This window comes from Meles meles, chromosome 12, assembly GCF_922984935.1.
Source record: "Meles meles chromosome 12, mMelMel3.1 paternal haplotype, whole genome shotgun sequence".
Taxonomy (NCBI): domain Eukaryota; kingdom Metazoa; phylum Chordata; class Mammalia; order Carnivora; family Mustelidae; genus Meles; species Meles meles.
The window spans coordinates 25,086,925-25,113,179 of NC_060077.1; the positions used below are offsets into that span (position 1 = coordinate 25,086,925).

General features: G+C 44.1%; 1 protein-coding gene across 4 annotated transcripts in view; it reads right to left on the reverse strand.

Annotated features, from left to right (window-relative positions):
* The window catches only part of THOC5 (THO complex 5), a 36,229-nt gene that overhangs the window by 8,799 nt on the left and 1,175 nt on the right, over positions 1 to 26,255 (reverse strand). Inside the window, exons 2-17 of one of the 4 annotated variants that reach the window (XM_046024511.1) lie at positions 25,929 to 26,037; positions 24,111 to 24,242; positions 22,138 to 22,281; positions 21,154 to 21,267; positions 20,916 to 21,013; positions 18,353 to 18,499; positions 16,861 to 16,975; positions 12,031 to 12,163; positions 11,283 to 11,315; positions 9,917 to 9,994; positions 9,247 to 9,287; positions 8,909 to 9,008; positions 7,400 to 7,508; positions 2,590 to 2,691; positions 1,749 to 1,845; positions 1,058 to 1,172 (exon numbers count right to left, since the gene is read on the reverse strand). In XM_046024511.1, coding sequence (XP_045880467.1) covers positions 1,058 to 1,172; positions 1,749 to 1,845; positions 2,590 to 2,691; positions 7,400 to 7,508; positions 8,909 to 9,008; positions 9,247 to 9,287; positions 9,917 to 9,994; positions 11,283 to 11,315; positions 12,031 to 12,163; positions 16,861 to 16,975; positions 18,353 to 18,499; positions 20,916 to 21,013; positions 21,154 to 21,267; positions 22,138 to 22,281; positions 24,111 to 24,206 — 1,522 coding nt within the window. In that variant the 5' untranslated portion in view covers positions 24,207 to 24,242; positions 25,929 to 26,037. Of the gene's footprint in view, positions 1 to 1,057; positions 1,173 to 1,748; positions 1,846 to 2,589; positions 2,692 to 7,399; positions 7,509 to 8,908; positions 9,009 to 9,246; positions 9,288 to 9,916; positions 9,995 to 11,282; positions 11,316 to 12,030; positions 12,164 to 16,860; positions 16,976 to 18,352; positions 18,500 to 20,915; positions 21,014 to 21,153; positions 21,268 to 22,137; positions 22,282 to 24,110; positions 24,243 to 25,228; positions 25,307 to 25,928; positions 26,038 to 26,255 lie in introns of those variants that run through there. The other 3 variants (XM_046024512.1, XM_046024510.1, XM_046024513.1) reach the window with 3 other exon arrangements.

Sequence of the window (26,255 nt, forward strand, 5' to 3'; positions counted from 1 at the left end):
CTTTCACGGTGCTTTATCTTTAATGCAAATGATGGTCAGCAAAACAAAACCCCGCTGGCAGCCAGAACCAGTGACTGTCTCTGCAGCAGGGACTGTTAATTAGATCAAATAGCCAAGAGGGCTGTTTTCATAGCTGACCTTGATGGAGGAAACGACTGAAGTGTTCTGTGTCAGTTCCTCTAAGGGAGGAGAGCTAGAGAACTGCTCCAGGGCAAATTCCTGCTGGCACTTCAATCTGCAAATATGCCAACACAGTAAATGCTGTCCAGGATGAAAATCATCCAACCTTGGGACAAAACAAGTGGAGCAATGCTGATGGGGAGCAAGCCTGCCACAAGCAATGCTGCCCTGGGGACACTTGGGTCCACGTAGATTGCAAGACGTCCCTGACAGGGGAATGATCTCTAGATGGGTCCCAGAAACCCAATGCCTTTCCTGAGAGTGACTATTTCAGATCAGAAAGATCTTAACTCTCACTATCCTACAAGTGCCTTATGCATGGTAAGCCCTTGACAAGTATTTAGTGAATGAAGAGAAACATCCAACAGGGCACCACTATGGTCAATGGCTCATCAGAATCACCTGAGAGCTTATGAAAAACACGGGTTCAGCCTCACCATGGAAGACGTTAGCTCAGGAGGTCTCAGGGGAGGGGTGAGGGCATGGATACCTAAACAGCTATACTCAAATAAGCTAAATGTAAGAATTGGGCTTCTACTAAACTAAGTATCAGTAGAATGGACACCAAAGGCTGACATATGCTAATCTAAAGTAAGTTGTTCCTGACCAGTCCACTATCTTGGCCCACCAAGACGGTTCTGGGCCTCTTTTGTGAGCTAGGACAACCATGATGACCCTGAGGGGAGCTCAGACCTCTGCGTGGATGGGCCTGTAGCTCTCCCTAGTGGCCCTGCCACCAGCTCTGCTCAGCAAGAGCCAGGAACCAAGCCCTCTCTGATGTGTCATCAGAACTGGAGAAATCTGAATGAAGGATAAGTCATCTTTGTCTCTGTGTTGTCCAAGTGGCTCTTAAGCCACAGACCTAACACCAGCTTACCCAGGGATGCAAACTGTTTGTGAAGGGCCAGACGGGACTGCACCCTGGTCTTCAGCAGTTTCATGGTGGTCTCCATGTGGCTGGCGCTCAGCGAGTGGTCAGCAATCACCGTGTGCTGTGGACGACAGAGAGCAGCACACCTGGGTGCTCTGTCCCTTCCTCCAGGCACTGCCTCTCTCCTAGGCCCCGCATGTCTATGGCAGCCGGGACCACCCACACCGAGATAGGTTTCTTACTGAAATTGCAGGAATTGACTGCTGTGACAAGCCTGATGCTGAGTTCCAGCAGGAACAATATAAACTACTAGGTTCTTGAGAGGCTTGGCCACCTCTTGAGAAAGACTTCTGCTAAGATGCCACATCCCCTGGGGTTCTGTTGACACCTAATTTTTGGCATCTCTGTACACAAAACTGAAGGGTGGCCAAGCCTGGAGCCCTGCTGTACCCAGGGCAAGGATTGAAGTTATGATCAAGAGAGATGCTATGCTCAGGGAGAAGGCAAAAGGTACCAAAACACTTGTAGGCCTCAGACATTTTAGTATCCTGAGTGGAGGGAGGACAGATCATAGTCTGGAGGGAAAGCATTCTGATCATTCAAAACCCCCAAAGGACATCAGAAGCCTTTCTGGAGTCTGCACAGGATATGAGGAAGTAGAGATCTTCAGCCAAGGAGAAGGGACTAGTGAACACACCTGGGGCTGCTCTTTGGGGAAGTGGAGGCCACCCAGCTTCTGTACCCACAAATAGGGGTGACCTAGGTCCAGTACGTAGTCTCTCAAAGTCAGGATGCTGCAGAAAAGAACACAGCATAAAAAGATTTTATAGGGGCACCTGGGTGGCTCAGTTGGGTTAAAGTCTCTGCTTCAGCTCAGGTCATGATCTCAGGGTCCTGGGATAGAGACCTGCATCAGGCTCTCTGCTCAGCTGGGAGTCTGCTTCCCCCCCACTTCTCTGCCTGCCTCTCTGCCTACTTGTGATCTCTCTGTCAAATAAATAAAGGACTTATAACTTTTTTTTTTTTTTAAGATTATTTAAGTCCTTTCTGCAGTGGTCCCAGGATAAAGCCTTTCCTATCCCCCCACCCCCCAAAATGGGCTGGTCCTGCAGGCTCAGCCACTCACAGCCAGGATCTAAACTGCATCACCCTCCCTACTATGAATTTCAGCTCTCCCATGTTTGCTTTTCTCTTCCCCCCCTAACTCATAAGCAAATCTCAATAAGAAGGCAGTGCCTTTGAGCTTTTCACCAGCCTACCAATTTTTAAAATTTTTTAAAGTTTTTAATCCTCAGAGAATTAAAATGATAAACCATGTTATTGTATCATATGTTATGTCTTCCAAGTTTGATGCTTCCACCCCTCCTTACCCTTCGATGACCTCCATTTGCCCCTGCGTTCCCTTCTCTTGAAACCACACTCCCACCCCACCCCATGGTCTCCCCTCCCCACTGAGAGGCCTCTTGCCCTAAATGGTGAGCTGCCAGAGGCACTCCAAAGCAGAGAGGCTGGGAGAGGAGGAGACACTGCTGACTCACCCGACTTTATCAAACTGATACTGATTGGCTGGATTTGGAGTTTTCTTTCCGTGATCTCCTGGATACAAACAGCTCAAGACTGAGTCAGGAGACAGCAAGTCACTGGCAAAGGGAAAAGACCGCAGTGAGAATGCTGGCCAATGCCTTGTCTCAAGGCAGACTTGGTGATCTGGGGATGGTAATGCCACCTATCACTGACGATCATGCTACTATTTCCAGAATGCTTCCTATGGACCAGACCCTTTATACCTGAGGTCACCAGACCCCTATAACCCTAAGAGGGAGGGAGTATAACCATTTCTATTTTACAGAGAAGAAACTCAAAGCTTTGAACAATATGGCTCATCTAAGATCATACTACTAATAAGTGCTGGAGCTGGGATGTGCACTATCTGATCAAAGACAGTAGTTGTTCTAAGCACCGAATTTTTTGAAAATCCTATCCCTTCGAGGTCATATAGTGACCAGGGCCTTACCTCAAAGGCAGCAAAGTCCTGTGACACTGGAGATAAAATAATCACAATTTTCTTAAGAGCAGAAGAGAATCCTTTCTACCCCAAAAGAACAAGTGTGCAGTTTTGATGGTGTGTCTATCTTACTCTGGCCAATTTTTGTGCTATTTACAGAAAAAGGTCCCCTTTTATGTTGCCAGAGAAAGACATTATCGCATGTGCTGGAGACAAGGTGACCCAGGGCTATAAGCAGAGAGACGCCATTGCCACCCACCTGGAATGGTTAGGGCACAGCCTGTAATTAAACATGACAAGTGGAGAAGAAATGGGAAGGGAGAAGAGGATAATGGAGTAAACTAATCGCAAAGGACAAGGCTCGTTCTTTCCCTCAACCAGTGTGGGGGGCAGAGAGGGGTCCTCCTTCTCCTTCACCTTTCCAGGTATAGCAACAGGAGCAACTCAATTAGCAGAACAGGCTAATTCTGCTGCTCAGAGCCCTGGCACACCTTCAAGAACTTAGCAATGGGACAGTGGCAGCTTCTGACTCTTCCCTGTTCCCTGTCTCTCCTACAGACTCTCTGCCCTCCTCTAGATCTCTGCCCCTTCACTGCCTTTCATGTAGGACTGACTAGAAAATACATAAGAATTGTCAGTCTTTTGGGGCAACTTGGTGGCTCAGTTGGTTAAGTGTCTGACTTTGGCTCAGGTCATGATCTTGGGGTTCTGGGATTGAGCCCTGCATCAGGCTTCTTGCTCAGTGGGGAGTCTGCTTCTCCCTCTCCTTTTCTCCCTCCCCCTACTTATGCTCTCTCTCTCAAATAAATAAAATCTTTAAAAGAAATTTGTTGGGGTACCTGGGTGGCTCAGTCGGGTTAAGCGCCTGCCTTTGGCTCAGGTCATTACCTCAGGGTCTTGGGATCGAGCCCCATCCTTCTCTCTCTCACTCTCCCTCTATGCTCTCCCCTCTCAAAAAAATAAGTATCTTAAAAAATTTTTTTGTTGGGGCACCTGGGTGGCTCAGTTGGTTGAGCCTCTGACTCTTGGCTTCAGCTCAGGTTGTGGTCAAAGGTCATGAGACTGAGCCCTGCACTGGGCTCCATACTCAGCAGGGTGTCTGCTTGACATTCTTTCTCTGTCTCCTTATGCCCCCTCCCCACCTCCAATAAATAAATATATCTTTTAAAAAAAATTGTCAGTCTTTTGGCCAATATTTAATAACTATTACTAACAGAATGAAATAGCTAAAGCTGCACAATAAAGGTTTCTAATTAACAAAACCTGATGGAAGAAACAAATCTTCTTGACAAAATTATATCTGAAATATGTGGTTCAGGCTAACAAAATAATGGACATAAAAGGGGAGGTTATATATAGTCATAAAACTATAAAACCAAGGGGCTCCTGGGTGGCTCATTCAGTTGGGGATCTGACTCTTGATCTCAATCAGGTCTTGATCTCAGGGTAGTGACTTCATGCCCTGCAATGGGCTCCATGTGGGGCGTGGGGTCTACTTAAAAAAAAAAAAAAAAAAAAACAAAACAAAAAACACTGGGATGCCTGGGTGGCTCAGTTGGTTAAGCATCTGCTCTCAGGTCATGAATGGAGGGTCCTGGGTTCTAGTCCCACATCAGGCTCCTTGCTCAGCAGGGAGCTTGTTTCTTCCTCTGCCTGCTGCTCCCCCTGCTTTTGGGCTCTCTGACCAAAAAACAAAAACAAAACAAAAAACAAAAAAACCCCACAACACTGAAACAAAAAATACTCAATTACTCAAATCTTTTTTATAAAATAATAATAAAGGACTAAAAATTTGGTAAAATAAAATTGCAAAATAATTAAAAATGGTTTAATGGCTTAATGAAAAACTGATCAGTCAAATGCCCTAATGGAAATCATTCTGGAAAATAATTTCTCGAAGAATATTCAGCAAGGTTGGTTAAACGTTAAATTGTTTGTATTGGGGCGCCTGGGTGGCTCAGTGGGTTAAAGCCTCTGCCTTCGACTCAGGTCATGATCTCGGGGTCCTGGGATCGAGCCCCGCATCGGGATCTCCGCTTGGCGGGGAGCCTGCTCCCCCCACCTCTGCCTGCTTCTCTGCCTACTTGTGATCTCTCTCTCTCTCTGTCAAATAAATGAATAAAATCTTTAAAAAATAAATAAATAAATAAATAAATAAATTGTTTGTATTAAGAACATCAATTCCCTAATGAAACAGATTCTGGCAATGGTTGTCAATGATGCTAATGCCACAAAAACAAAGAAGCACCTATGCCTCCTGATAGAAATACTCCACATCTATGATGCCGTCTTGCTTTCCTGTCTCCCCAGCCAAAACAATCAAAATAAAATCTGATCAAGCCTCTAAATCTAATTTACATGAAATACACAGGGAGGAAGTAACTCATTAAACTGTGCTGCAGGGATGCAAGCATAAAAATCCAGACCAGGGAAACCTATAAACAACCCATTCCCTTCAACAAATAAACAGATGGCAGGGACATTCAGTTGAAAAGGAGCTTGAGAGAAGCCTCACCCAATTGCAACATTTGGACTTTATAGAGATCCGGATTCAAAACTCAATACAAAAACAAAGCGACAAAACAAAACAAAACAAAAAACCCATAGAACCACGACAAAAAACATGTACGCGAATATCAAGGTAATTTGAACTCTGACTGGATATTGGGTGATACTAAGGAATTAGTGTGAGACTGTGATTATATTGGGGGGAAAAAATATCCTTATGTTTTAGTAGATAAATAAATAGAACCATACACCAGCCTGGTTTCAACCGGGGCCAAAGTAGCCTGTACTTGAGCAAAGGCCTCTAGGCTGGAAGTCCAGAGCGCGAGGCTTGGGGCTTCCATAACTGGTCACATACTCTTTGGACCTCAGTTTCTCCATCCAGAAAACAGGGGGATGAGCTAAGCTCATCCTGAAGGCCCATAAAGATATAATCCTGGTTTCAGGGTGGTGCTTTCTTTCTCATCTCCTCCCTCTTCTGGGGCCACAGCCCATCTTTCACTGACAGTCACATAGGCCTCAGTTTCCTCCCCTTGTAAAGTTACTGTGAAGAGCTAAGCAAATTCATGATAAACACAGCTATCATTTATCAAGTGCTTCACCTATGCTGAGCACTGGACCTGGTCCTTCACAAACACCCTTGACGGAGATATTACAGTTAAACAACCAGAATGAGGAAGCCGACTCAGAGGCCAGGAGACTTGGCTCAAGGTGCACACACAGCTGTAAGTGGCAGACAGGACAGGCTGGAGTTCGGAGCCCAGCTGGTAACCAGTCGGCAGCACTGCCCCCATTGTGGCACATGTGGAGCTTTATGAGGAGCTAGAAGTGTGCACCGAGGCCAGCCGGCAGCCCTGTTCTTACTAGGTACGGTGTCTGAGAGGCGGGCAGGCAGAATGCTGGTGACAAGGAGCTCCACCATGGCCTCAAGCTGCCAGACTGAGAGCTCTAGCTGGTCAGTGTAACTGGATGCTCTGGGCTCCCTCTGCTGGGGTCTGGTGAGAATAGGGTCAATTTCATCCAGAGTGCCGTAGGGTAACCAAATAACACTCTCAAGTACAGGGACCAGGGCTGTAGCCTGAAGAGGGTGTGGATTTTAAGTGCGGGGTAGAGAACCCAGGGACAAGGCACCAACAGACAGCCATGGGAAGAGCCCCAGTCCACCAGGCACCAGACCTGTGCTTCCTCCCTCGGTCTCTGTACAGCCAGCATGAGCACTCAGTGTGCTAGAGTGCCAGGCCAGGCTAGTGCTTTTGTAAGTGAGGCTATCTGAACCCCAGGATCTCTTGGGTCCTCCTCCGTTCTTCCCACTCCTAGCTGTGAAACAAGACAGCCGCAGTAAGTGGCTTCCTGGGGATCCCTGACCTGTGTCCTTGATTACTCTGCTTCCACTCACCCTCCTCAAAACCTTCTCTCATCTCCAGGTAAGAACAATCTGGGACCCAGCTAAGCTGTCAAGCAATAATCCCAGCACCCTGGGGCAGAAAAAGTAAAAGGAGAGGGCGGCCTAAATTTGTCACCCTAATAATGTCTGCCAAACTCCATTTCTCCATTAATGCTTTTCCACTGTTCATAAAAAGCGGAGCTCTGCCCCACCTACTCAATTTGCCATACATTGTAGTCATTTCATCATCTGCTGTGTAGCAAGAAGACCAACTAAGTCAGTTAGTGCTTCCTAAATACCAGTGACGTGCCAGGACTCCTAGGCCATGTGGACACGATAACAGAAATCAACACAGCCGTGCACCTCCTCTGAGTGTGAGGAACCAAGACCAGCCACACTGAGGCTCTTCTCACACCCACCCCATGCCCCACTCTCCACCACGCCTGCCCAATACCCTGCACTGATGGGGGTGATCAGCTCCGTGGCAGTCGTCACTTTGGCTTTCACTGTCATGATGTTGAGGTTCATGAGGTAGTAGAAAGTCAGGTGAAGCACGCTGTCATCTGGAGGGGGAGGAGGAAAAGAAGACCATGTACAATCTGAACATGAGAGCAGAGTTCATAATGTTAGGGAACAGAAAGTCAGCAAGGCATTTAAGAGCTTTTACTGTAAAAAAAACAAGAACTCAATGTTAATTTCATACTGAGTTGAAAAAGAAGAACGTCTACAAATTCTTTGCAACTCCTCTCTCCAAGACGGGGAGATTCATTTCCCACCTCTTGAGTGTGGGCTGGACTTAGCTGCTTCTAACACATACAATATGAAAGGAAGTGATCAAACGGATCCAGGTTCATATGATCGGTAATAAGACAGAGTGACACCATTTACCCCTGATATGATGTGATGATGAACACCACGTCTATGGTATTCCTCCCCCAAACCCATTAACCTCAGTCTAATCAGGAGAAAGGACCAGATGAACCCAAACTGAGTCTTTCTACATAATAGAACTTGTCTGCAAAGGTCATGAAAGATAAGCAAAGACTAAGGAACTATCACTGCCTGGAAGAGACTAAGGGGCAAGACAACCAAATGCAATGTGAGATCCTGCACTGGATCCTGGAACAAAGGACATTAGCGGAAAAATCAGGGAAACCTGCATAAAATCTGTAGCTTAATTAGTAACATTATACCAGTGAAATTAACATTGGTTTGGATCCTTACACGGTGGTTAAGTAATATGCTGACATCAGGGGAAGCTGGATGAAGAACATGAGAACTCTATTACTGCAACTCTACTGAGTCTAAAATTATCTCAAAATAACAAGTTGTTTTTTTTTTTAAAGTAAAGAGAGGACCAGTGAGTAGAATATGTTTCCACCTGAGAAAAACTAAAAAGAGAAGGGGATATACAAACACTAGTATAAGAGCTTTCAAATGCATAGAATAGTTCTAGAAAACACATAGAAATCTATCACAATGGTTGTCACTGGAGGTAAGACCAATGACCACAGTCTGGGAGTCTTAGGTGAGAGGGCAACTTACATGTAATGGTTAACTCTTACCCTGCTAGAATGCTTTATCATATGCTTCTTTATCCAAACAAAACTAGATTCAAAACATGCATTCTCTACAGAATACAAACCTCTACTTATATTTGTTATATTAAGCACATTGGTCATATTACTCAAAACCTGCATACTCTTGCAACTTGTTCTGTGTATCTGATTTAACAAATTCAGAAATTGGTCCAATTTTACTGAGCATCCATTATGTGTCTAGTTTTGTACTGAATTGTTATAGTTATGACTTAGGGGGGCGGAATCAAACAAACTTCATGCCAAACAATGAGGCAAAATAGAGAAATATGAAACCAGAATCTTTTCTCGGTCAAACAGGACTTGGCTTGCTGGACCTTGGGCACCTGCAGCTATGGGATCGCCCAGAACAAGGGAAGCCAGACCTTTGCACTTCAGGTCCAGCATGACAGACAGTGGGTGCCTCTTCAGCATCTCCTTGCGTTTGTCATCCAACTGAACTCCCAGTGTGGGTCGCCGGCGTTTCTGGATAAAGGAAAGATCAAAGCAGATAAGCACTGGTCATACGAATTTCCCCCTTCCTTCTCCCTATAGGCCAGGGACTGCTGCCTGGGACCTGCTGCTTCAACCATCTGGCTGCCAGGCCCCTAGTAGCCCTTTCTTTCCAACCTCTTTCTTCTGCTTCTAGGGATCATAGCACCTGCCAACTAGCAGACCCCGGGGGTGGCTGCATGGCACACTCATGTGGGGCAACAGCTCTCACCGTGGTCTGCTCCTCCTCAGCGTCTGAGTCGCTCTCATCATCTGCAACCACAAAGAGAAGGCATCTAGAGGCGAGGGGCATAAAGGCGCCAAGACTCTGTGTCATTTGTAAATGCGTTTCTTTAGAATACACAATGAACTGATTTGCTGCTGTTTATGCGGTACAGAAAACATGGTGGCCCAAGGAAAAAAAAAGGAGGAATGCCTCATAATCTCACTACCCTCTTCCTCCCATTTCTGAAAGTGCTTTTTAATGTGGTGGTAGCAGTAACAGTAATATAAGTAATAACAACAGCGGCAGCTCATACAATTTGAGGGGCTGCTATGTGCCCAGAATGATGCTTAAGGACTTTGCACACATGACTTCATCACTTAATCCATGTACTAATCCTACACAAGTAATTATTATCCTGTTTTGACAGGTGAGTAAACTGAGGCTCAGAAATGGTAAAAAGCTTTCCCAGGATCAGTGAGCTAGTGAGTAGCAGGGTTGAAATCCACAAGCACTGTTTTTTCTTGTCTATCCGGAGCATAAGGACGTTAAAGTTAAGCTCCATGATACTCAAAACTAGTACAGCTAATTTCCAAAGACCCAGCACTGCCTGTGAGTGGTGACCCTGTGTCCTGGGAACCAGCTACGGAAAACTTGGGGAAGAATCTGACTACATTACCTTGGGAGTCTTCAGGAGGCTTAAACAGAGCTTTGGCTTCATCCACACTGCCTTCGATTGCCACAGACAATGTCTTATCTGTGAGCAAGAAAAAGCTTCATATGACAGCTGCTGAGGGAAGGAGCTAAGCTATACAAACAGGCTAGCTCTGGGAATGCATTTCTTCTGCGTTTGTCACAGGTCCTTACTGACTGGGCAGTGGAAGGGCAAAAGCCCTTTCTCCAAATGAAGAGGAACATGATAGGATACTTAAGTCTTTTTTTCCAGTGTTTACTGAGAACAAAGAACCCAAAGTGCAGATTTCTGGACCAGCACCACCTGAAACTACGGGGAACTCCTCTCTTTTCAGGCTTATTCCAATGCACAATACCAACCTAGGGCCTAAAGCTACAAAATACTTTGTTGCCAACTGTCTTAAAGATTCTCATCCAGAACCTATCCACTGTCCACATCCTGGAAATGACAGCTCTCAGCTAAGTGCTTAGTCTCCATTCTGTACTAAACCAAGCATCTCGCTGGTACTGTCACATTTAACTGGGAGCCAAGACAGTGGATAGGAACTTGGACCCTGCAGTCTAGACCCAAATCAGAGTCCCTGCCCCAATTTTTAAATATCTGGGAAGTTACATCACTGCTCTGAGCCCCACTTTCTGCAACGATGAAGTTCTGTCTTGACAAACAGCAGCTGCCCAGTTGGGTGGTGAGGACCAAATGAGCTAATCCTTATAATTATAAAATTATTTTTTTCAAATTAATGTTTAAAAATAATTTTTTCAAATTAATGTTTAACTTTCCCAACAACCCTATGAAAGCCATACAATTATTATAACCATGAGATGAGAAAATTAAGGCTCAGAGTTGTAGGCTATAATGGGCGGAAGTCGCTAAGCTAGGATTCAAGACCAGGTCTACTCAACTTGAGCCCAGTGTCTCAAGCACAAATATAAGTGGACTGTTCTGCACACTAGGACTGACAATTCCCTGGCTCACGCCTGGCCTGCCTTTGTGGAACTCCAGAGGTCTAGTGCTGGGAGATCAAGACAGCCCACCACCCGTCTTGCTCCATTCAAAAGGGTATACAGATTACAGATAGTCACAGGAGCCTGAAATGGTTTGCCCAACTGTACTAAGGAGGGATGGCAAACTTCCTCTACCTGGCAAGCCACTGAGATAATCCTCCCAGGTGGCTGGCTACTGCTTTGACAGCCCTTCATAAACATACCTCACCCCAAATAAGGTGGTTGCTCCCACCAACCACTGGCAAATGCCTAACTGTTCTTTTGGGTAACTTAATCCTGAAATTCTACAGTAAAATGGGAAAGGAAACACGATGGGTTAAAACACAAAAGAAAAGAAAATTACTCACCCTGTCTAGGGGGCTGGGAGGATTTCATATGAGCTGATGATGGAAACAAGGAGGAGAACAAAAGGGAGGGAGCGGACCAGAAGGACCAGGAAAACACAAGAAGAGAGACAGTAATGTGTTGGTGCCCATGGCTGGGAGGAGAGGCATGCACTGGTGCAATACATATCTGCCTGATGCGATGGGGTGAAGAAGAAAAGTTTAGGTGCTGGGTAAAACTGCAGTAAGGCAAAAGTTAGGGTCTCCAAAAACTCTTCAAAATCCTAGTGAAGTAAAGGGCTGCCCTTAAGCTTAAAGCGGAGACATCCTCACACTTAGTAATCACTATAATAGCATGCAGCTTGTTTGGGCTTGGTGAAAGTCTGGGAAAGCTGCCTGGGACCTGCGTTCACCAAGTCCCCTCTCTGAAGCAGAGCAAGAGGTGCCGATCCCCCTGCCAAGCGTGCCTCGATGGAGTGAGTGTCTGGGACCCCAGACAAGCTGCCTGGGCACTGCACCCAACAGCTGCCCAGCCAGGCTCATCAAAGATTCAAAGCCATCCACTCTGAAATGCCCACCAGGTTAGTCTAGCCTCAGGCCAGCTGGTCAAAGCAGCCATGCTGGGTGGTGTGGCAGGGAGGCAGCATCTGTCACCTGTGGGCTTCTGGGCAGGACCAGGGAGCCTTCCTCAGCAGGCAGGGCTTCCAAATGACTCAAACGGCCAAGACTGCTGCTCCCACAGCCCCCTTCCTTACCCACCCCCCATACTCACCACAGGCCTGACCATATGCAGTGGCTTGGACAAAGAGGACATAGAGGGGAGGTGGCAGGTGTCTAGCTGTCTCATATTGCTTGTGAGCCTGGTCGAACGGCATGAACAGGTACTCTTGAACGGGGAGGGAAGCCTGCATGCAACGAAAGAAGGGTTTTTGTTTTCTCTTCTTAGGCAGTCCACATGTGAAGAGGTGGCTTTTTATTTACTAAATAGCTTTTTATTTACTAAAAATATATGACAAACTAAAATAGGTAGACAAAAAGTCAGTACCAAAAAAATCAATTTATACAAGCAGCGAACAGTAAGAAAATGAATTTAGAAAAAGAGCCATTTCCAATAGCATCAAGAAAACATCAACTACTTATGAATAAGTAACTGAAAGGTACGTAAGCCTCCACACAAAGGTCTGAGAATGAAAGATCTAAATGAATGGAGATACACGCCATGTTAAAGGTCTGGAAGACTCAATATTTTCTTGAAATCAATTCTCCCCAAAGCGATCTACAGATTCAATGCAATCCCAGTCTAATCCCAGCACATGAAAATCGACTCGCTGATTCTAAAATTTACTATGTTAAATGCAAAGGGCCAAGGTGCCTAGGTGGCTCAGTTGTTTAAGTGTCTGCCCTTAGCTCAGATCATATCCCGGGGTCCTGGGACTGAACCCCACATTGGGCTCCCTGGTCAGTGGAGAGCCTGCTTCTCCCTTTCCCTCTGCCTCTCCTCCCACCCGTGCTTTTTCTCTCTCACACTTGCACTCTCTGACAAATATATGAAATCTTAAAAAAAAAAAAACAAAAAAAAAAACCTATGGTAAATAAGCCAGTGTGGTACTGGTGCCTGGATAGACAAACAGACCATTAACAAACCTACAGGGACATTTGATTTAAGACAAAAGTGGCACAGCAGAGTGGGGAAAGAATGGTCTTTTCAATAAATGACCTTGCTAAATACCAACACGGGGGAAAAAAAATGAATCTGACCCTTAACTCACACTACGCACAACATTCCCTTCCAGGAAGCCTAGAGATCTAAATGTGAAAGACAAATAATAAAGCTTCTATAAGAAAAGAAGAGAGTATCTCCATTACCTTGGGACAGAGATAAATTTCTTAAATAAGACACCAAAGCACTAACCATAAAGGAAAACACTGATAATCAGATCATATAAAAATTAAGAACATCTGCTCATTAAAAGATACCATTATGGGGTGCCTGGGTGGCTCAGTGGGTTAAAGCCTCTGCCTTCAGCTCAGGTCATGATCTCAGGGTCCTGGAATCGAGCCCCCTCGTTGGGCTCTCTGCTCAGCAGGGAGCCTGCTTCCCCGCTCCCCCACCACCTGTCTCTCTGCCTACTTGTGTTCTCTGTCTGTCAAATACATAAATAAAATCTCAAAAAAAAAAAAAAAAGGATACTATTATGAGAGTGAAAAAGAAAATCAGAAAATATCTGCAAAAGATTCATCTCCAGAAAATATGAAGAAGTCCAAGCAAAAGATGTGAACAGGCCTTTCACAAATGAGGTAATCCAAAAGCTAATAAGCATATAAAAGGGACTATGTGCAACATCACTGGTCCTTGAGAAAAGGGAATTGAAAACCATAAGCAATGCTCTCCAGAATGGCTAAAATTAAGATGACTGACAATATCAAGTGTTGGTGAGGATGAGGAGCAATTAGAACTTTCATCTGGTGCTAGGGGAATTTTATAAATCAGTGCAATCACTTTAGAAAACTGTTTCAGTGTCCACCAAAACTAAATATATTCCTAGCATACTCTATAACCTAGCAATTTCATTCTAGGAACATATTCAACAGAAATATGTACACACAAGCAGCAAAGGACAAAGAATGCTCATAGCAGGATTATTCATTAGCCCCAAACTAGAAGGGAAACACACTAAGTATCAATGAAAATAAATGAACTCCTGGTGCTCACGACAGTACAGACGTATCTCACAAACATAATGTTGAGCAAAAGAAGCCAGACACAAAAGTATAGGGCACCTGGGTGGCTCAGTTAGCTGACCAGCTGCCTTCGGCTCAGGTCATGATCCCAGGGTCCTGAGATCGAGTCCCATATCGGGCTCCCTGCTCAGCAGGGAGCCTCCTTCTCCCTCCCTCTGCCTGCTGCTCTGCCTACTTGTGTTCTCTTGCCATCTCTCTAATAAATAAATAAAGTCTTAAGAAAAAAAAAGAGTATATATTATATGATTCCACTTGTTTAAGTTCAAAAATGGGCCCAACTAACCTATGACATTAGAAGTCAAGATAATGGTTCCGGGGGTGGGGTGTGTGTGAGAGGAGACAGTGACTGGAAGGGGAAATAAAACTGCTTCTGAAAAATCAATGTTCTTTTTCTCAATCTGGGTGCCTGTTACAGAGATGTGTTCACTTGTGAATATTTTTTTTTTTAAAGATTTTATTTATTTATTTGACACAGAGAGAGATCACAAGTAGGCAGAGAGGCAGGCAGAGAGGCAGGCAAAGAGAGAGAGGGGGAAGCAGGCTCCCCGCCGAGCAGAGAGCCCGATATGGGGCTCGATCCCAGGACCCTGAAATCATGACCTGAGCCGAAGGCAGAGGCTTAACCTACTGAGCCACCCAGGCACCCCCACTTGTGAATATTCACTGAGCTATACATTTATGCTTTTCTATGCACAAAATTATTTTTTTAAATGTCATATATGTTCATTGTTTTAAAAATTTGTATCTGGGGCACGTGGGTGGCTCAGTCAGTTAAGTATTCAACTCTTGATCTCAGCTCAGGTCTTGATCTCAGGGTTGTGAGTTCAAGACCTGTGTGAAATCTACTTAAAAAAAAAAAAAAAAAAAAAAAAGGTTGTATTCAAGTTTATAAAGCAGAAACCCTCCAGAGGCACCTGACTGGCTCAATTGGTAGAACATGTGACTCTTGATCTCAGAGTCAATACCCCACATTGGGCGTAGAGTACTTTAAAAACAAAACAAACATCCCAGTTCCCAAACTCCAAAGTAACTGTTAATGATCTGGTATAAATAATGACTCTTCTAAGCATACACTGGACTCACACATGTATATATGCATCTGAATACTTTATAAACAAAGGTATACAATCAAATAGTACTTTATGTCCTACAATGGGCATTATTTTGTTTAATTAGAAGATAAATCTTTGTTCTGTCCAATTATTTCATCAGTGATATGATATTCTCTATTTCCATAGAGCTCCTTAGCTATATGACTGTACCATGCAAAAATTTATTTAACCTGGGGCGCCTGGGTGGCTCAGTGGGTTAAAGTCTCTGCCTTCGGCTCAGGTCATGATCCCAGGGTCCTGGGATCTAGCCCCGCATCGGGCTCTCTGCTCAGCAGGGCGCCTACTTCCTCCTCTCTCTCTGCCTACTTTCTCTGTCAAATAAATAAAATCCTTTAAAAAAATTTTTTTTAAACTGTATCCTATTTAGGCATGTTTAGAGAAACTCCAATTAACAGGAAAAATTAAGGGGTGCCCAGGTGGCTCAGTCCATTAAGGATCTAATTCTTGATCTGGGCTCAGGTCATGATCTCAGGGTCAAGAGATCAAGCCCTGCACTGGACTCTGCAATTGGGGTAGAGCCTGGTAGTCCCTTTCCCTCTGCTCCTCCTCCCCCCACGCTCTCTCTCAAATAAATAAATAAATAAACAAAATCTAAAAAACAAAAACCAACCAGGAAAAATTAAGTACAACCAAAACTTTCCATTTTCTTTTTGTCCTATTATGAAGTGCTACTGAGAATATTTGTTAACAATTCTAATTCTATGCTGAGAGTTGAAGGGAGGAAATGCGGATCTTGCCAAATCCTAGAAAAGGGAATCTCTGATTTTTCTAAGGTCCTTTTGCAAAGTTCCTCCATGTTAACCATTTACTCTGCTACATAAAACTATGAGGATTTAGAGGGGTGCCTGGCTGGCTCAGTCAGTAGAGCCAATTTGTGACTCTTAATCTTGGCGTCTTGAATTCATGCCCCACATTGGGTATAATGTTTACTTTAAAAAAAAAAAACAAACAAACTACAAGAATTTAGAGCAGAGGTGCCTGGGTGGCTCAGTGGGTTAAGCCGCTGCCTTCGGCTCAGGTCATAATCCCAGGGTCCTGGGATCGAGCCCCATGTCAGATTCCCTGCTCAGCGGGGAGCCTGCTTCCCTTCCTCTCTCTCTCTGCCTGCCTCTCTGCCTACTTGTGATCTCTGTCAAATAAATAAAATCTTTAAAAAAAAAAAAAAAAAAAGAATTTAGAGCAAATCTGGCCTCACGGAGCAAATAGAAATCAGGTCACCTATACAGAAAGACATGACATTTTACATTACATTCTAAAGTGGGGACTTTTCCTCCCAAAGGCACCTAACAGCTTTCAGATGTGAATAAAGTTCTTTTCAGAGAGAGTACCTCTACTGAACATCTGCCCCCAAGGCATAGTCAAGAGTCTAACAGACAACCACAGAAGCAGGCTTAGAGGCTTGTGGGGCTAGTGGAAACCATTCTGGGTAAATTAAACCCAGAGTTTGCAAAAGTATTTTACCTGGAAGCAGCTGTGGGTGAAAAGAAAAAATTCCAGATAAACGTGTGTATATGTTCCTGAACCCACCTGGCATCTCTTCCACCCAGGACACAACCTTACCGTACTGGCTTGGCAGAAGCTCTAAACAGGACCATCCTTGCACTGGGCTCTGACACCCACTAGGGTAACATACCTGGCAAACCCCAAACGGAGACAAGGCTGCTGGAGGCCTCAGGTTAGCAAGGTCTCATTGGGTGCTGAGGGCAAAGCAAAAGGTCAATGTTGGGGAGGATGGGGGAGAGTCCTACCTGCATGATGCTATTGAGGCGAGGCTGGAGGCTGCTTAGGTACTCCTTCTTGACCTCAATCTCCTTAAGGATCTTCTCCTTGTTGGACAGGCACTCTCGGTACTTCTCCGCCAGCCTATTGGGGAAGGACAGACCACTGTCACTCGAAGCTCCTCAGAGATCTCCTGACACACTTACTGACTGTTACAACCCACCTAATGACAGTTAGTCATGAATAACTAATGTTTACCTAGTACTTACTATGTGTCAGGCACTTTGAGAACTCTTTATAAGCATTATTGCATTTAATCCTTATAAAAATCCTGGAAGATAGGTATGGACCCTTCTTTTCCCCAAAGGAAGAGACAAAGGCTCAAGGAAGTAGACAACTTGCCCAAGGTCATTCAGCTAAAAGCAAGTACAAATCTGGGCTTTGAATCCATGCCTGTCTGGCTCCAGAGGCTCTGCCCATTAACCACTAGGGAATATCCCTGTGTCATTTCCTATTCCCTTTTTTGCCTCTAGGGTCTACAGCCAAAACTTTCACAAACATGTGGACCTAGCAACAACAGAATCCAAATGAGGCACATAAACTGGCCTGAGTGAGGCAGAGTGGTGATGGACTCTGGACTACAGGAATAGAACACTCATGATTTAGCCTGTGCCAAGGCAAGCCATGTACTGGACAGGGAAGTGATGGGCCAGCCCCATCTGCTCAACACCTGACACTAATTCCATAACAACCACACTTAGTGCTTATTAAATTCATAACATGGACCAAAAGCATAAAATACATTTTATAACAGGAAAAAGAAAAGAAATAAAAACACCTGCTTCTTCAATGGAAAATAGAGCAAATGTGTCAACAAAAGCCCTAGAATTCTCATACAAATATGGGGAAGAAAGTCACTATTAATGAAAGGAATACAGTCATGAAAGATCTGATATGAAAAATACACTATCCCCTTAAAAAGACCTCAATTAAATTACACAGTATATATGTTCTATTTACAATTAATAAATAAAAGATCTTTATTAATACAGGATTTTTTTATGTAAAGGTGTACCTTGAAGCCTAATTTATGATAGCAAAAAAATAACTGAAAGTCCAATCCAACAGAGGAAAGATTATGTAAATTATCATTTGTCTATGCACATGAATGTTGTATATAACCTTCTAAAATAATGTCTGCAAACCTTTAAAGTACCACAGAGGCAGAGGAAAAAGAAAAAGAAAAAAATTAAATTTACAGTACAAAAGGTATTTAGGTCTCAGGTGTTAAAATTTTAAAGAAAAAGTTACTCCAATCTTCTATTAACAGCCTTAATTCCAGCCCCACCCATTATACTGTTGGTCAAGTTTGAATTATCAGGTGCGAATTAATTTGGTCTTAAACCAGTCTACTGGTTCCACAGAACTCTGCTGTATCATTGTGGGTCATGCATCACAAAGCACCGTCCCCATAAATGTCTGTGTCGGCACAGATTAACAAGGTCAGGAAGGATACACAACCTTTTTCGCTGTTCCAGCTCCCAGTCCAGACGTGCAAGGGTTTGCTGGTGAGGGTCTCCCATGGTGACTTCAGCCTTGCTAATATCTGGAGGAGCCTCCTTATAAAACTCCTCTAAACTGACCAGATCAATTTCTTCATGCTTTGACCTGCAGGGAAGAACTAGATGTCAGATTGATCTTCTCAGGATCCCAAACCATGGATTAAGTGGGCCCACAGTTCCCTCCACATATGCTTACTCAGCCCTGTTTTACAACTACCCAGGAACCTAGAACCCAGTCTTCTCAGCAAATGCTCATTAGTAAATGTTTCATTTTGAAGAGATGTAGTTGGTGACATACGATAGGATCCTTATCCATCGTGTCCAACGTTTTTATCCATGAATTAGCTGAAGACCTGGAAGGGATGCTTATAAAACTTACAGATGTCCAAGTTTAGCAAAAGAGGTTAAGAACTGAAGAGTGAATAAAAATACTATAGGGCGCCTGGGTGGCTCAGATGGTTGAGCATCTGCCTTCAGCTCAGGTCATGATCCCAGGTCCTTGGATCAAGTCCCGTATCAGGCTCCCTGATCAGTGGGGAGCCTGCTTCTCTCTCTGTCGCTCATGAATAAATAAAATCTTCAACCAACAAACAAAAAACACTACAGTCTAGACCTAGACTGCCAGGTTGAAACCAAGAATTGGAGACAGGAAAAAAAAGTAAGGGTCTGCATTTAAGTTCAAAATATTAACTGCATTAAGCATAGGATGGGGAAGATTCAGCAGGGTATAATGATTTAGAGGCTTCAACTGGTGCATATACAGTGACTCACAAGAAAAGAAACCCAATGCTTTCTCCTGCATTAACACAGTAGTGCACAGGCTGTGGACAAAAGATGACAGTAACAACAGTTACCAGGTATTAAGCACCCACTGTATGCCAGCCTCATCTCACTTATTTCTCATGATAACTCTTATCAAATGGGGATTTCTATTTCCATACCTCAAATGAGATGAAGACTTCTACAAATGAGCATCTTGCCCAAGGTCACACAGTGAGTGGCAGATCTGGAATGTGAATCCAGGCTGTCTGACCGAGGCCAAGGGTGGTCACCTGCCTCTCCATAGGCCAGGGTTCTACTGCATTCTGCATTTGTCAGTTTTCATCTGAGTGATGGTTATAGCCTGGGGCATCACATTCTTTTGTATTTAATACCTTTTTATTTTTAAACAGTTTAAGATACACAGGAAGTTTCAAAAATAGTACTGAGAGTTTATTTCCTCTGTGTACCCTTCCCCTGGGTTCCTCCAATGATAACATCTATACACAGTACATTATGAAAACCAGGAAACTGACAATGACACAATACTATTAACTGAGGTACAAACCTGATACAGATCTCACCTCTATTAATATTTAACTATTATTACATGATGAATTTGTACAGCAGATAAAGATACCTCCCCCAAATCAGCATAATTATCAAAAATACACCAGACTCAATGACTGATATGCCTCTCTCATCCCAAGTTTATTATAAATAAAACCTACCTCGGGGGTCTGGGTGGCTCAGATGGCTAAGCATCTGCCTTCAGTTCAGGTCAGGATCTCAGGGCCCTGGAACCAAGTTCTGCATTGGGCTTCCCACTCAACAGGGAGTCTGCTTCTCCCTCTCCCTCTGCTCCTCACCCCCACTCTTGCTTGTCCTTTCTCTTTTTTAAAGATTTTATTTATTTATTTGACAAAGAGATAGAGAGCAGAAGTAGGCAGAGTGGCAGGGAGAGGTTGAAGCAGGCTCTCTACTGAGCAGGGAGCCCAACTCAGGGCTCAATCCCAGGACCTGGAACCATGACCCTAGCCAAAGGCAGCCACTTAACCTACTGAGCCACCCAGGTGCCCCCCCCAAGCAAAAAACAAAAACAAAAACAAACCCCCCAAACACCTGCCTCTTCTCAATCTGCACAAATAGGTCTGACCAAGCAAGAATATATTCCCTTCTCTTCCTCTGTCTACTCCTTCTTCCTTCTCATCTCTCAGTTTGGATTTACCAAGAGTCATTACATTTTAAGGCAGACACTGACAGATTATAGTTTGTTCACCTGAAGGCAGCTAAGTAGCAAGAAGTTTAGCTTCTGAAGAATAAAATCCAGTTGCAAAAATGAATGGCTGGAACTTTAGAGAGGAAAAAATGGGCCAAAAGGTTAAAAGGATTTGACTGGAGAGCAGCTGCTCCTATGCAAGGTGCCCAGGAATCAGACCGGTAATGTAAAGGCCCCTGCTGGAGAAAGACAACTGCTTTCGACCAGGTGCAGAGCTCAAAACTTTGAAAAGTCAGACAGGCTTCCGAGGTTCTTTATGGCATTGATGGTTCGGTGGTAGAATTCTCGCCTGCCGAGGTTCTTTGTGCAGCCTGAAAACACTGCCTCCAATTCTCCCAATCAAAGTGATCTACTCACCCTTGTCCCAGATCCTGCAGTCTCCAAGCCCATCTGATTTTTTTAAGGAGAGTAGTTCACACTGAGCTACGTAAGAAAAGCAGTTACTAACAGACTATTTTGCCAAAGGCTATTCTCTGAAACTCACTTGAACTCCAGACACTTGGTGATCTCTTTCTGCAGGTGCATCACCTCATACAACAGGTTCTGCAGCTGCAGGTGATAGGCGTCTACTTTCTGCTTGGCCTGAAAGGAGGACAAGGTCAGAGGAGAGGGGGTCAAGTCAGGTCAGACAGAGCAGAAGCAAACTCAGGGAAGAGATAAAGGGGATTAAGAAGGGAATGTGGGGAAAAGAGAGGAGGAGGATTAAACCTCTCAATTTCTACCTCATGGGTCTGATCTCTTCCTTTCTTCAACCTGATGTGGGCTAATCGATTAAGTTTCTTCAGGGTCATGAAATGCACACAGCTCTGGATCCTCCGATCTTCTATCTCAACTGCCTATGGGCAAAGAAAACTGGTAACAGTCCTGTCAACAGGTGCTGGTTTAGCTTCCTTCAGCACCTCACTTCTGACCCATCCCCATCCAGGACCAAAAACAAATACTGGAAGGAACTCAGAACCAAGAGAAATGTCAGTGGGAAATGGAAGAATGACTGTATAAGGGAAATCCGGGCCAAAAAACAATTTCTGCTTGGACTGAAGTAATAGGAATTGAAGATGGAGCAAATACAGCCGATGCACAATTAATCTGCCCCTACGTATGACTACAGAGATCCTAACGATAGCAACACCCTGCATACCATCGGTCTCTGAAACATTGCAGAATAACATAAATGAAAAGTTTGGCTACATTAAAATATGATATAATTATCATAACAATACTGGCTAGTATAAGCACAAATTGGTGAGATTCTTGGAAAAATATGGGTTTTGTTTTTAGCTACTGTTTAGTTTCTTTGCCCCAAAGTCTGTTCCATTCATTTAATGTAAAATAATTTCATTTCTGAAATTATTGTGAAATGACATACTTGTACATATTCATCCTTAAAAAGCAAAGAAATTTAGACATATCATTTCTCAAAACCTAGCAAAATGCCCAACACGTAATACCAGTTAGATGAATTGTCAAATTACAGTTATGAGAGAAATCAGTTGTCCTGTACTTCTGTTACTATAACTGGTAGTTGGGTGGTGATGACATGTTCCCGTAAGTTAACAGGCACGTCTCTGGAGCCCCCAGACTCCAACCCCCTGATCACAGCTAGGACAGAAGACCAAGATGAGGAAGGGCTTTGATGGGTGCAAAACAAGGCCACCCGTTCAAACCCACCAGGTTCTTGTCTGCCCAATCCCAGTCCCACTCCTTACCACATCCTTGCCTCCTCTGCTCTTCAGGTCCTGGATCTCAGCCATGAGCCTCTGCAACTCCTGGCATGTGTACTTGTACAGCTCATAGTCTCTCCCAGGGTCCCGCAGGTCCACTTCAGCCTCCTCACTATAGTATTTACCTTCCTGTGGAGGGAAGGAAACAGGCCTTGGGTGGGGAATAAAAGTCTCCCTGTTGGGACCAGGGACACTGGGCTGAAATCAGTAACGATGAAACCCCAAATCAGGTGTCTAAAAAATCTGGTCCTCAAATCAAAGGTTTTTGTTCTTTTCAAAATGGAAAAGAATTCATTCCTCTTTTCTTATTTCTAACCATAAAGTAATGTGTGCTTGGTGTCAGAGACTCAGAACACAGTGAGAAGTATCAAAAGCAAAATGAAAAGTTGCCTGTAATCTCACCTCCCAGCCTGAAACAACTATTTTTAATACTGCGGATAAACACAAATTTTATTTTTAAACAAAATGGGATCATACTGTTCATGAAATTTCTCATCCCAATAAATTTAAATATCCATTAAAATGGCTGTGTTATAATCCACTATGTAGATGAACTAGAATTCATTTATCTAAGTTCCTACTGATGAGTGTTTAGATGGTCAAATAAAGCTTTAGCAGAGGTTAAAATTAAGAAGGGAATGTGGGGAAGAGAGAGGAGGAGGATTAAACCTGTCCATTTCTACCTCATGGGTCTGATCTCTTCCTTTCTTCAACCTGATGTGGGCCAATCATAATTGGTCACTCAGCCTTCGAAGTGAACAGAATGCATTCCTTAAAGAGGGAGTCCACTATAGTTAATAATACCGCACTGCATATTTACTAGTGGCTAGGAGAGTAGATCTTCTAAGTTCTCATCACAGGGGTGCCTGAGTGGCTCAGTGAGTTAAGTGTCCAACTCCTGACTTCAGCTCAGGTCTTGCTCTCAGGTTTGTGAGTTCAACCCCCATGTCAGGCTTGACACTAGGCGTGGAGCCTACTTAATTAGAAAAGTTCTCATCAGAAGAAATAAAAATTTTAACTATACATGCGGATAGATGTTAACTAGACTTTTGTGGTTATCATTTCACAATATATACAGATACTGAATGTTGTACACCTTAAATTAATATAATGTTATATATCAATTACATCTCAGTAAAAAAAGAACCAGTGCCTGCAGTGGATAAGGTATTTTTGTTAATCTAGAGTTCCTAAATCTGAGGAAAACATCATTTTCTACTTAAATTCAAATTCTTATGTTTCTCTATTCTAGTTAGGAAAAAAAAAAAAGTAGAGTGTTGGGGTGGCTGAGTCAGTTAAGCATCATCTTTTGGCTTAGGTCATGATCCCAAGGTCCTGGGACAGAGCCCCGCATCAGGAAACCTGCTTCTTCATCTCCCTCTGCCTCTCCCCTCATTTGTGCTTGCTCTCTCTCCTGTACTCTCTCTCAAATAAATAATTAACATCTTAAAATTAAATAATAAAGTAACCAACCAACCAACCAAAACAATTAAGTCATAAATTAGCTTGACAGAGTCAAGGAGAGAGAAACAGTAAAAGGAAAAACCTGCTGACCACATGAGCTCTCAGGCCACAGAAGAGATTCTGTGGGGATGCTGTTCTGATACTAATTCAGCAGCAGACCAGGGATGCCACATCTCCAATCACACCAGTGGTGTGCTGCAGATCCTGGCTTCTTCTGACCTTCAGGAAAAATGGAGACATACACCATACTAGAACGAGGTCTCTGTTCACACACTACTTATGTCTAATACAAGCTGGTAGGTTCTTGGGATGCTGCAGCTAAACCAGATGTAAATACTAAGGTCTGTAGAACCAAGGGAAGTCCCAGCACCCGGTCAAGCAGAGGCCACCTGGGCGGTAGTCCCTGTGACCCTCAGCTGCTGCAAACTCACAGCCAGGTGCTTTGGCCACAAGCTATAATTTCTCAGCAGTGTGGCAGCCCTGGCTGATCTCACCTGCTCTGTATCAGAGCGGGTACGCTTCCCTTCAGCTGGAGCTCCATCACTTCGGATCACTTTGGGCTTCCGTTTTTTGCTCGATTCTGATGACATGGTTGTTTGATCACGTCAGGAGGAAATAGCAGAGACCTGTTAAAAGGAGGAAACTTTTAAGATTTTTCAGAGCTGGAACTGGGAGATTTTCCTGGAGTCAGAATACTGAAGTCTAACTAGTAGTTCTGGCCATGTATGCCCTTGTTACCTCAAAAAAAAAAAAAAAGTCACTTAACCCTCCAAAGCCTCAGTTTAATCCTCTATAAAAGGGGAGAGGGATGCCTGAGTGGCTCAGTCAGTTAAGGTGATGCCTTCAGCTCAGGTCATGATCCCAAGGTCCTAGGATCGAGCCCCTTGTTGGGCTCCCTGCTCAGTGAGGAGACCACTTCTTCCTCTTCCCGCTGCTTGTAATCTCTCCCTCTCTCACATGAATGAACAAAATCTTTTAAAAAATAAAAAGGGTGGGGGCGCCTGGGTGGCTCAGTGGGTTAAAGCCTCTGCCTTCGGCTCGGGTCATGATCCCAGGGTCGTGGGATTGAGCCCCGCATCGGGCTCTCTGCTCAGCAGGGAGCCTGTTTCCTCCTCTCTCTCTGCCTGCCTCTCTGCCTAGTTGTGATTTCTCTCTGTCAAATAAATAAAATATTTGTAAAAAAAAAATAAATAAATAAAAAGGGTGAATGAGGCACCTGCATGGCTCAGTTGGTTAAGTGGCTGACTCCTGATCTCAGCTCAGGTCTTGATCTCAGGGTTGTGAGTTCAAGCCCTGCATCAGGTGTGGAACCTATTCAAGATTCTCTCTCCCTCTGCCCCTTGCACCCCGCCCCCAGCACCCCATGGGAACACTGTCTCTCAAAGAAAAGGGGGGAATCATCCCTCAGCCTGTCCAAAATGAACTCATCTTTTCCAGCTCTACCTTCTTTAAAAATACCACAACCGCATCTCTGACTAAACTCCTCAGCCTAGCATATATACCCATTCCCAGTACTACTGATTGATCACTGCATGCTGGACCTGATCTAAGCACTTTAAGGGTATGTTCTCACTTGATCCTTATATGAAACTTTTCAGATAAAAACAAGTACCATTTTATGGATAAGAACACTGAAGTTCAGAAAGGAGAATGAGTAGGGGTGCCTGGGTGGCTCAGTGGGTTAAAGCCTCTGCCTTCAGTTCAGATCATGATCCCAGGGTCCTGGGATGGAGCCCCGCAGCCGGCTCTCTGCTCAGCGGGAAGCCTGCTTCTCATCCTCTCTCTCTCTCTGCCTACTTGTGATCTCTGTCAAATAAATAAATAAAATCTTTAAAAAAAAAAAAAAAAAAGAAAGAAAGAAAGGTGAACAAAGTGTTGAAGCTCACACAGCTGATATGCTAAAGCTTGGGTCCATCTGACACCACATCAGTGCTCTTGACAACTACATTATTGTGACACAAGTGTGTCTTGCTGCCATCTCACTGGGCAATGCCATCAACTCTCTGGTTGGCCCTACAGCTCAAAAGAATAGAACCTACACTTCATGGAACTTGGGTCCCAAAGCATCCTCCCTCTGCTACCTCTCCTGGTTGTCACTACAGCCCCAAGGTAGGCAGCACGATCTCTCTAACCCCCCAAAATCAGTCACAAACGCTTACTGAAGGAACCAATGGCTCACAGTAGTGAGTCAGAGAAGCCCAGAGTTGGGAGTCTCCACTCTATTTTACTGCTATGAGTCCTGGGACTCATAGTTGCTTCACTGTTCTCTGGGCAGGCTTCCTTACGGATCCAATGCGAGTAACAGTCCCTACCTCCGGGGTTGCCCTGGTCATTGACACAGGAGGCACTCCACCAGGGAAGGTGATGAAGATGACTGGGGCTTTAGGTGGTACATGGGTGATCTGAAATAATGCTGAACACCTAAGGAGAAAGTTCATCCCTTTCCAATTATTTTTAGAAACTTCTGATTGCTTCAAGGAGAACATCTCATTTTCCTAGCTTGTCTTTAACACCGCTGAACACCAATGTTCCTTTGTTAACAAAAGGGCTCTGAGAGCCTTAGACAATGAAATCTAGCCAGAATTTAAAATGTTTTCATGTTAAATCCATTAGTTTTTATCATTATCTCCTATATCGGA